At 33.9% G+C, this 12,264-nt stretch overlaps 1 protein-coding gene across 1 annotated transcript in view; it reads right to left on the reverse strand.

Moving 5' to 3' along the window:
• Positions 1-2,085: 2,085 nt before the first annotated feature.
• Positions 2,086-12,264, reverse strand: part of LOC128989295 (cadherin-89D-like) — a 101,507-nt gene continuing 91,328 nt past the window's right edge. Inside the window, exons 20-28 of the mRNA XM_054411174.1 lie at positions 12,004-12,140; positions 9,154-9,363; positions 7,820-7,908; positions 6,322-6,405; positions 5,516-5,584; positions 4,947-5,174; positions 4,139-4,385; positions 3,171-3,298; positions 2,086-2,314 (exon numbers count right to left, since the gene is read on the reverse strand). Of these exons, the coding sequence (XP_054267149.1) occupies positions 2,086-2,314; positions 3,171-3,298; positions 4,139-4,385; positions 4,947-5,174; positions 5,516-5,584; positions 6,322-6,405; positions 7,820-7,908; positions 9,154-9,363; positions 12,004-12,140 (1,421 nt within the window). The remainder of the gene's footprint in view (positions 2,315-3,170; positions 3,299-4,138; positions 4,386-4,946; positions 5,175-5,515; positions 5,585-6,321; positions 6,406-7,819; positions 7,909-9,153; positions 9,364-12,003; positions 12,141-12,264) is intronic.

Here is a 12,264-nt window from a genome sequence, read left to right on the forward strand (position 1 = left end):
ATATCAAACAGTATTTCTCTTACCAGAGCTACATAGTTGGTGATATCACAGCTAAATACAGTTCAGTAATTGGATATATCACAGGGCTGCAGATTTCCACTAATAGGACATGTGACACTTCATTGATTACTTTTTAACAAAATCAGACTGCAAGTGATACAGTAGAATCTGATTTCTCTTGAAACAATATTAATTTATTAAAACCCTTTGAGTTTCAAGTTTACTAAAAGCTTTACTCAGTGTATACATTGATTTTAAAATGTTAAAACATGTTAAAATGCACACATTTTGGTTAGCTTCATTGACAAAGCTTAACAATATTTAAAGGTTCAATTTCATTGCTTCAATATTAATTTTGTTATCCATAATTAAGAAATTGCTTGGTTGTGTTTTGGATTCCAGTGGAAAATTTATTTGTAAATTGTATTTAAGTATAAAGGGTGCCTTATATAAGTAACTTGCTCATAAGCTCATATCATTTATTTGGCATTAGCAAATACTGTAGTAGAAAACAGAAAGTTTTAAAGTACACCTATAAAAACAGTATCTCCAACTGTTTTACTTTGCATAGTTTTTAATAAAATTGTTAATTTTTTATAAGAAATTGGGAGTTTTTATAATAAAAAAGGTGCCACATGCATATTGTTGAATTATCCAAGATTTTCCACTTTTAAACACAACGTTATAAATTCACAGTATAATTCAACCCAGAACAGACTTTGAGATGAAATGACAGTAACCTTTTGTTCCACTACTGTAGCAACTGATATAGAGTTTATTCCACAAACAGATGTAAAAGTAGTACACTTTCTTCAAAGGCAATTTCTTGTTTCATTCAAGCCTTTGAAATAAAATCTTCAAAGGACTTAGAAGACAGGTAGTTTATGGAGTCGCCTTGGAAATGAATATTTTAATTAGCTGCTTTAAAAGAAGTGAATTCAAGAAGATTAAAGAGAGAGCTAAGCTTGATGAAGTCTCTGACAAGGTAATAGTAATAGCATCTCTTATCAGAGTTAATAAGGAAGATTTTCTCATCATCTTTGGGGTTATTTGTTTTGGAAATTGTAAAATTATGATTACATTAAGTGTTTGATAGAAAAATACATTAAATGACATTTTTAAGGAATTATTTGTTTTTGAGTGCCATATAACAATCACACATTATTTATTTTATTAATTTACAAGCATTGATTGTTTGAATTGTTTTAACGTTAATAAATGAATATAAAATGTGAATAACATGACAAGTTGATTAGGAACTACCTTGAATATAAATCGAGTACCAAATTGATCATGATATTATTGTACATGAACAGTCTGGAAAAAAACAATCATTAATTTAAGTATGAATATAAATATATATTTTAATACCGTATCTATTTTTAACGAAGGAGAAAGTATAAAATACATTTTATTCTGCATAAAAATATCCTAGATATTCTATGATAAACATAGTATTTACCTTCTGTTGTGTACTCTGAGGATCATAAGATTGTTTTTATACAAGCAGGCTCAAGATGGGGTTTTGAGTTTTGCTAAGATGTAGACATACTTAAAGGTTGGTAGAGGAAAAATTTCACCACACTGAGAAATAAACATTACTTTTGAACATTTGTTAAATAAGTTGATCATGTACAATGCTTCTAGGCAAAACTAACTCAAATATTATATAGTTGTCATCTAAGATGTAGATGAAAAGAAAACCATTGATTGGTATTATGTCTTCAGAGCTAACCAATGTTATAAACAATCATTAACACATGATTAATGGCTGTAAAAAGCAATTTCAGCAAAGCAAATACATCAAACCACAAATACATGTACCGGTAATCAATTACATGATATTCCCAAAACAGAATGCAAAATGTCCTAGCCCAGCCCAACAAATGTACTCTGTGGTTCACTGTGGTCAGGTAATAAAAAAACAACAATATATGGCAACAGCTAAAAACAATTTTATAAAAACATATTTTACATATTTAAATAACTAAATTACACAAATATATCAACAACTTAACTTAACAATGTACAATGTTTACACAAGTGTCGGAGGTGTTATCATCAACCATCCGTTCGCTAGGAGTTTCATCGTGCGATGACCATCCGTTCGCTAGGCCTCCGTACTAGGGCGGAGCCTGGGAATGGCGGTGGCGGAGGCTGCATCATGGAGATGGAGTCTTTCCGCTGGTGACGTTGGAGGGTGAATTCCCCGCCATGTCCAGTACACCCCCCTCCTCCCACCCCTCCTGCACTGCCCCCACTGCTGTGGCTTTGATGCCTGTGGAGAGACTTTAGTGAATCTTCATAGCTGCCACTGAAACACACAGCGAATCTTGGCTTAGTATTGGTCTAAAAACTTAGATCCCTCGTAATACTTATGGACAATCATGGGAATGATACTAGCCTGGAGGTTAGCATCTCCAGCTTTGGTGTGAGTTACAGTGACGGGTTTGATTACCAATCTATCCACAAAAACTGAGAGATTTACACCACTTTACTTTAAAAGTAATAATGGTTCTTCATTACAAAATATCACTTGTGTGGACAATAAAAAATAAAGATAAATAAAACTTAACACTTCTTTGAGTGTTTTTATTGAATTGTATTAGTAATGTGTGTTTATTATAATATTCACTCTCCTTGCAAACATTATTCTCTTTGCTTATGGTATACCATTCTTGTCCTCCATATGGATGGTTTATAAGTACGGTAATCAATACAAATATAACGGTGAATATTCATGAACAGTGTAACTTTAACTTATTTAGGATATTCCCTTTAAATTTACCCAACAATCCATAACTTGTTGAGTATACAGCATGCAATTATTTTTTGTAAATATTTGTCAAACAACTGCTCTTAAAGAATATCTTTTTTACAATTGAAAAAGTTGTAACGTTGAAGCCTAAATTATTCTCTATACAGTAAAATGATTTCTAATATATTTTCTTAAATAGTTAAGTTAAAAATGAACTCGTACAATTCTGGAACATTCAGAACTAAAAATAACTACCAGTTGATTTATTTTTTCAAGTTTCTACTTTTCCAAACACAAATTTCATTTTTGAGACATTGCAAATTTAAATAAATGATTCTAGGAATATTCCAAACAAGCTCCACAAGTCCAGTGGTGGTCCAGCAAAGATCACACCATGAGTATCGTCACTCACTTGCTACTGTTGGCAGATGAGTGCGAGGTTGAGTGTCCGCAAGCGCAACGTCCGCGTCTGCCAGGGTCTCCTATGCCTGAGTCACGCGCACTCGAATGTAGCGACGCCAGTGACAGCTCCAGCATCTGCTGAGTACCCATAACAATAATTAGTAGGTAATTTATCACATAATTAAAATATTCACTAACAGAGTGATCTTTTTAAGTTGAAAAAACTCTAAAACTATATGGGTAAAGTCTTGTAAAGTGCAGATTCTTACACTAAGGAGCGAATGGGTGCTGTTTTGCAGCTGTGAACATTTTATTTCATTTGTGGGTCTGTGCATTACTGGAAAGCACCTTAAGTTTGGCTTGTATTACAAATTTTGATGGGTTCCAGCTTAATTTACACAGGTGTACCTTCAATATTTAGCTTGAAAGTAATGAGACTGATTTTTTGTAAACTACATGTCATAAGCTTCACAATGAAATACATCATTGCTAAAATGGGATATCCCTCCTATCCTACCCGAGGAATGACCATAGGTTCAGTCCACAGAATTCTTTCCCTATGAACCTTGTTGTGTAGAATGTGTCTGAAAAATGATCTGACTCTTGTGACATGTCAATATTTTTAGTGGCATTGAGCTGATTCAATGGAAAGATGTTGACCCCTATGACAGGGGAAAATGTCAAGGTAATTAAGAAATCAAAGGATTCAGCCCAACAATCTAAAAATCTGCTTGAGTATGGAGAAGACACACCTTCTCCATAAGACTGGACATCAAATAATAAATTTTAGAATGTTGTATGTGACAAATATTAAATGTCATTACTTTCTTTCTGCAAAGAGTTGGCACCCTATCTTAATTACTGACTTTTTAAACTGATTTGAGGTAACCATGCAATATAAAAAATGTACCTTCACGAGTGACTGCCATTATAAACTAATTAATTCATACAAATTACAAATATGAGTTGAGAATTTACCTTAGTGGAAGGTGAACGTGCAGGTGCTCGCCGGCGAGAGTGGTGGCGCACACAAGACGGCGCATGACGGTGTCTCCCGTGGCGCATGTGGCGCGCACAGTCTGATCTCTGGGAGATATAACTGTCTGATGTATCCTCGACAAAGGCCCCAGAGTAGAAGAGGGAGCGAGGCTTACAGTCCAGACGTTGCTTTGACATAGAGAGGTCGATGCTGTTTATGGGGTAGCCGCCTCCCATCTTTTTACTTCTGCAGAAAATGTATTTACAATTAAAATTTGTATGATGCAAAAATTGTTTCCTCTGTTTTGTACTGGTAAATTTCTAGAGTGTTCACACTATTTTGACACAATCCTTCCGTTTGGGATGAATCCTACGTAAAGGGACCCAACAATCATGAGTGTTTGGTTGATTCCCAAAAATGTAGCGATATACACAAAATTAGTTTTTTAAATGGAAGTATAATTGGTACATCCAGTTTAGTAAAGTAATCAAATCACAACCTATAGGGAACTTGGGAACAAATTATACTACGAAACTTTAATTGGAACAATGTGTGGTGAAATGAGGTTGTGTGAGTGTTAATTAAGATACCTGGGAAAAATATTAAAAGATATCAGATCTAATTTGAGAGGTTATTAATTGCTTTGTTTACCGAGTTCCATCTAAAAACAAGCCTCCTAGGTTTATTTCAGTTATAAATCCAAACGTAAGTTTTGTCACAGTGCACTTTTTTGACAATCTCCGCAATCCTTTTAACCTCCAATGTACATAAATACCATAAGAAATCAAAATATTTTAACCAACCTACCTCTTCTTGCTGAGACACACGACGCAGAACGCCGCAGTGAGGGCTCCTAAGAAGACGACACATCCGAGAACTATAGTCACCACCTCCAGCCCTGTGAGCAGAGGGGCCCGTGGGGGATGGGGGATGGCCCGGGGTGGAGAGTGGTAGACTGCCCCAGTTCCTGCAACCTCCAGCACATGCAGCGGCTCCAGACTACGCTTCACTTCATCCTGTCTTGAGCTTAGGACTCTGTAAACAACAAGACTCTGTGAATACAACAAAGTTGCAAATGCATATCTTACTAGTAAAAATATAATCTATATAAATAAAATTACAGTTTTTTATATATGGAGAAGGACTTACCAAGGGACAAAGTACATTGTTATCTAGAACAAGTTTAACTCTATGAGCTGCAGACAAGCCAAATTTTCCTGGCTTATGCAGCAAGTTTGTTTATAAAATGTTGTAAGATTTTGTGATTTTTCAAATAAATTAATTAAAAAAAATAAAATAAGAGTATTTGAATAATCTCAGATATAGAAGCCAAAATAGTTATTCACAGTTGGATGACATTCAAAACCTCAACTTACTCATTCAATGTCTCCATGTCTACAATAACATTCATGATAGGGTCCACAGCATACAGGTACATGTCCGTTCTGAAACATCAAAACCCATTTGTTTTATAAAGGAAAAAAGTCAAACTTACAACTAAACCCCAACCAAGGAAATTGTTTGAGTGTTGTTTCTTATGAATTATTCCTTTTTGTGAATAAAAATGTTAAAACTATGTTACAAATACTGTTTATTTAGCTGAATATAAAATATGGGTTGCCGTAACAAAATCGAGAGTAAAAAGAATTTCTAGTTAATTGAAGAAGATAATGAAAAATTAACAGTTATGAGTGTAAATAGTGTAATATATGGGCCAGAATGGTTTAAAGTACCTTGCTTTGTTAGGTTATCCTTCACTAGAAGTACACTACTATAGTTTCGGACCCCTAGAGTCCATCATCAGGTGTGACCAAAACATCTAGTAATCCATTCAAAGTTCTGAAGTTCGTTAGATCCGTTGAAACCAATGAAAAAGAAGTATTCGCATCAAATGGAGCAGGGTAATTTGAACCATATTTTAGCACAAATGTAGTGTTACAGAACCTTTCACACCATATTTGAACATATTTAAACAGAACAACTACAGGATGTTGAAAGTCTGAGTAAAATCGTGTGAAATCTGAAGATATGTTTTTAGTAGTCAATGAATGTTTGGAGATTTGGATAGTACATTTAGAGTGATTATGGCAAGTTAAATAAATGCCATCACTGTCATTCATACGGTATCAAGAAATATTTTTTAAGAAAGTATACACTATTTTTACCATTTTGTTATACTTACGCATCCGTATATTCCCCTGTGTCCTCTTTGTGCGGTTCTAGCATTCTCAATCTTACGTCCAGTCCAGTGATGTTAGATAGGACTCTGCACAGAACAAATCAATCAATCAATTTTAGTGATAGTTTTACAACATAGAGTAAGAAATTTTAAAAATTATTTAGTACCTGTTGCTGACACACAAAACATTGGTAATTTTGTTAGAGTATTGAGTTCAAGTCCAACAATAAACACATCTGATTACTGAGTTCTAGCCAGTGGTAAAGTGGTGTAAGGTAGTGGTGCGGAAATGCATTGGAACCCACTCTGTTTTTTCCAAAGAACCAGTATTGCCAACAGACCCATATTTTTCCACGACAAAATGATGACCTTTCCAGGACAAAAAAAGAGAAAGTCTTAGCAGGCCCAAAATAATATTAGAGGTCATTAATCAAGCAGTAATTTATGCTACACCCTAAAATAAAAGTTAATACCCCCGCTGCAGCAAACCTGCAGACTAAGCGAATTTCCATTTGACTGATTGGATTTACACTGAAATGTCTACTTAAAAATATAACATTTATTCTTGATTTAAATAGAATTAGTTTAACAAGTACTTAGGTTTGCTGCATCAGGGAGGGTAAAACTGTTTTTTTTTTGTAAAATGTGAATAGTTAGTAAGAAATAAAAACATTTTCCAAATTTGATCAAAATATGTTCACAAACAAGCAAACTACAACAGTTTACTTATTCTCCATAAGAATAACATGGGAATTTTAAATTTACAATTTTTTTGAATTTTCTCCGTAACCATTAGGCGCATAGTAACGCTTCAATATACTAAATTATTTGTTTTTTTAAGCTCTACAAAATGGTTTGGAAAGAAATTGCTAAATCTTATGTTTTTTGGGTCAAAAATGGGAAAAACCTATTTTTACCCCATAAAACCCCCCGTAAACCCCCGTTCCCATGGTCCGATCATGCTGGATCGCGAACTCGTTCGAATAAACGTACTTTTACACGTTTGTACCAAATTTCATCAAAATCGGATCATTTTTGCTCGAGTTATCGTGCTGACGGACACATATATATATATATATAAATATATAAATATATAAATATATATATATATATATATGAATTTGAACGGATGGTGTTTTTGGCCTCTAGGGACCTCAAATCGAAAAAAAAAATCGGTCCCGCGTCCAGGTCTTACCATGAGTACTACGGTAATAGCTTATTCCCTATATGGGAAATTCGCTAAAAAGGAAATAAATGATACTCTGTACATTTACATTGCATAATTTTTTTAATATAGGAGGCATAATAGTATTACCATAAAAAGTAACTTTTTTGTAAATCATAGTAGATTGCAGTTTTAGATTTTTCAAACTACATACATACACTTCTCTCATTTAATAGATGTGATTACACAGGAAGCATGTTGCAATGACTAAATGTGTTAAATATTGTAAATAAGTTAGAAAACGCATTACAATTGTTAATTGAGTAATAATCTTACTTTGTTATGTTATCCACATGATCCTCTACATCAATTGGCTTAGCGTTCATAATCAATGCAAGTTTCTTCTGTTCATTCAATACATAAACCTGGAAAAAATTAATTCATTTAACTACAAAACATTGCAACATAAAAAAAAATAGTAAGATAGTAAGTACTGTAGTAGTTTGTATATTATCCTATCCACATTTCACCAACTTGTGTGTCATCTTCATGGTGTCTTGTTATGTTGTAGGACCATCGTTATCACTTTAGTCAATTTATTTATTTGATACACACTAAACTGTTGGTGACTGTACAACAACATAAGACGCCTTGAAGATGTCACACAAGCTGGCGAAATGTGCATAGGATAATATACAAACTACTACATTAAAAAACAAAGGCAAAAAATTGACCACTTAAAAAGCCATCTTAATTTTAAATATCAGCAATTAAAGTTTGTTTTTTAATCACACTCCATTTGAAATTAAAACTCAATATAAACAATTCTGTGTGATACAAATTGAAAGCATGATTGGTAACCGTACTAAGTTGCTAATAACGTCTGATAATCACGCTGAATAGCAGCCATAAGAGAGTTAGCAAACAGTTCAATTGGGGAGTAAAGTCAGCAAAACCGACTGCAACTGCTTTGTTTCTGTTTCATATCTGTTTGTGATTGTTCTTCATGGAGCCAACTTCAACAGCTTACCGCTTGCTAAGCTCTCCGCAAACAGTTCCAAACTTTATCTTGCTTTAAACTCTATTTAACTCGGTTATAGAAATGGGAATATTTCTATTTATGATGAAAATGTGAGAAGAAAGTTAGCTGTCTTAATGAAAATTGTGGCCTTTTTTGAAAAGTGGAATTCATACTTTTTATATAAAAAAAAATTGTTAAAATTCTTCATTTACTGTTTTCTCTAAATTTAATAGACTCTGAGTTACCAATGGGGGCCAGTTATGTTATTCAACCTGTATAGGCATTACCATCACATACCTTGAAATTATGGGTGCCCACAGGCAAAGGTAGCAACAAAAATTTAATTTAAAATTCAAAATGTTCTTAAACAGATTGTGTCGACAAATAAGTGTTTTTGAAAAGTTTTAAGGACGTTTAAAGCCTTTACACAGTAAACAACAATGTTTTAAAGTATTTTTTGCAGCTTGCTGTATTCAAATAAAGGCCTGTTTCTCATACCCCTAAAACAGGATACTGGTTTCCATATTTTAAATAAAATTCCTGCATGCGTTCATGGTTGAAATTTATTCCATCTCATAGGTAGGGTTAATCTAAGCATAGGCCTATAAGAAAATATATTTAGCTATGATTTTGTCTCAGATTCACTTACAAAAACGTTAGCAATGGCTGATCGCCCATCGTGTGCTCCTGCCCGATCGGTAGCCTTGACGTCAAACCCGAAAACATGTCCAGCCTGGTGTGCGAAGCTAGCTACAGCTCTTACATGACCAGACACAGCATCTATGGTGAAGTAGTCTGCCTCTCCTCCAAGGATCTGGTAGCGAACCTCTGCGTTCAGCCCTTCATCTGCGTCTGTTGCCTGTGACGGAGGAAATAATTGTTCTTGAGTACTCTAATTCCTATACTCCATGTAAAGATAAATCTTGTGGAGATAACTAAACCTTGAGCGATATCTTTAAAAATGATTAACGAAGCGTTTGTTCACATGTTTTAAGATGAAGCCTGAAGTGCTGTTTAGAAATGAAGTAGAATTGTGCCACCAACAGAGATTTTTTGGGAAATACAAATACATAAACTATTGACCAAAACAAACCAAAAGGCACATCAACTATCATAGTGTAACATAATGTGTGAAAAAAAACATATTTTACACACTATTGAACAAATCACACTAACAATTTAAATCAAACATAAAAACTGTAGTAAAGAAAACACAATAATTGAAAGTACACAGCACTACATAGCTAGCCCTTTATCCATCTACACTAATAAAATATCTTTTGTTATGTAAAAATCTATAAAACACAAACATATCAACATAAATCACAAACTTTACATATTTATCCCTTAGGAGACCAACTTACAATTTTTCGGAAGTTGTTATTTGTTGTTAAAAAAATATAAACTTCTGTTATATCTGCAGTTTAACACTAATACCGAAACCCTACCTAGGCTGACGTTAACCGAAACCCCCGGTCTGTGAGACCCCATTTGAAAAATAATGGACCCCGCTTTAAAACACACCAACGCTGGGCGTCTGAGACGGGCATGTTATGAACAGACATCCTGTCAAGGTCACGGCACCCATGAGAAATGAACAAACAGTATATCAATAGGTAGGGGAGGAAAAGGGGGAAAGGTATTGGGGGAATGGAATCTACCAAGTAAACAGTGTTGCCATAATGCGTTTGTGAAAATTCCCGTGGGCTTGTCAGACCGGGGTTTCGGTACTAGTGTTAAATAAACGATAATCTCAAAAAAAAACTTAAAAATCTAAATTCAACAATTAAAAAAAACTAACAACAGCACGCAAGAAATATCTGCTATTCAAAAGTTATAGCATTTTTTCTATAACATTGCAGAAACTGTTCAATGTACCCCAGTCCTACGCAGCACGTCATAAACTTAATAGAGTCGGTCTCTAAAGGTTAAAAATAATATAAAAGCCAAATGCATAATCAGTATAGATGTAATTTTAGACAAGGAAACGTAAACAAACAAGAAAAGGATGAATTTGTTTACCTTGAAGTAAATAATAAAAAAATATTGAGAGCCAGATTAATCTACTGTCTTTCAGTCTTTACACGTGTATCAAGAGATACATCTCTTAACCTTGACTCTTATATCTAGTTATCTCTATATTATACTCTGGAGGACACAGCTGATTGACAATATCCCTTACAGACACAATTTATTTTATACCCTATCAAGATATCATTGATTGCCTTTTGTCACACATTGGGTATATATGGAACACTGCTATTATTTTTTCATGGTTTGATGGTATTTGAAACCGCCAGTGTAAGCTAGTTAATGGGAAATATAAATGGAAAATGTTTGCTGTTGGTATATTTGATTATGTTAAAAGATTATAATTTAATTTAAATATTGGTGTACTATATCTTTGTGCAAATTAATACCAAGAACCAATAGTGCGTAAGGAATAATGTCTGATTGTGTTTATACACATTTGTTAGTTGTATTTAATAAATTAATTTAAACGTTACAATTGTTTTTTGTTTTAAATTATCATAGTTTACAAGCATGTGATAATGAAAATCTAGAAATTGTATACCTCCTGACATAGTGAAATTTGTTTAAATAACAATCGTTAAAAGAGGTACAATTATTTGTTTGAATATTTGTGTACTTGATGAATTTATTATCTTTTTCCCTGTAACTGTTTAAGTATTACTCCCTACATAAGAGTTGAATAATAAATGTGAAACTGTTGAGATTTCTCTATGATTTCTAGTTCTATCCATTGGTATTTACAGTTGAACTTCACATCATAAAATGTAACAAATTAATTGTAATCAAAGACTGCTAGATATATAAGCTTTTTGAGAATATAACATCCTTTGTATATTTACCTAGCAAGGATTGGGGGATAACTTTTAATGCTACACATATACATTAATCCTATTGACTGTACCAGGATATAAATAAAGTCTGGTATAGAGAAAGCTGTAAGCTTTTGTTATTTTTCTAATCAAGGGCCAGGCTTGTTTTTCATTCTCCCATGCTTGTTATTATTAGCTTATTGTGCCCCTGCCTACACGAAAACACTTATCATCCAAAATTGTTAAATTGCTAAGCTTTTGTGATATTTTCTTTTAAAAGATATTTTGAGATGGAAAATAACTCTTCAAAGCTGTTTGAATTTATCGAAATTAACATTGCATCTTGGCGCACAAATCCAAGATGGCCGTTGGCTTCCATGGACTCCCATGGAGAAAAATTCAAAACTGAGATAGCCTCCAAGGACTCTTATTAATTTCTCTACAAGTTTTCCAAAGGGCTTGCACGAATAGCCAACAGGCAATATGTTAAGGCTCTTTCCTCCTCCTCTAAGCATTTTCTGCAAAAGATGTCCTCAGCTGAAATTCCCATATTATTAAAGTAATATACTCATTGGCCTGTCAGATACTTCTTAGCATGCATTGAGGGATAGTTTGTTTATTTTGTTTTACACAACAGATATCAGGACAGGACATACCTGAAGCCTTGCGATGGGGAAGCCGTAGGTGGCCGAGGTGGGAATGGCTGCCACAAGAGGTCGTCCGTTCAGGGGAAACTGGGGAGAGTTGTCATTGGCGTCCTTGATCCTCAATACCACCTTCACCTCGTTCGGAGCTGAAACCATTCCAAAACTGATGTTTACTTTTCATAAGTGACTCACAGCTTAATGCATAGCATTTGGAAACAATGGTAGAATGTTGAAAGTATCCAATGTCTACAGCTACCAAATATATGTTAA

This window comes from Macrosteles quadrilineatus, unplaced genomic scaffold (genome assembly GCF_028750875.1).
Source record: "Macrosteles quadrilineatus isolate MER2022 unplaced genomic scaffold, UCM_ALF_1.0 Scaffold_3__2_contigs__length_128488019, whole genome shotgun sequence".
NCBI classification, from domain to species: Eukaryota; Metazoa; Arthropoda; class Insecta; order Hemiptera; family Cicadellidae; genus Macrosteles; species Macrosteles quadrilineatus.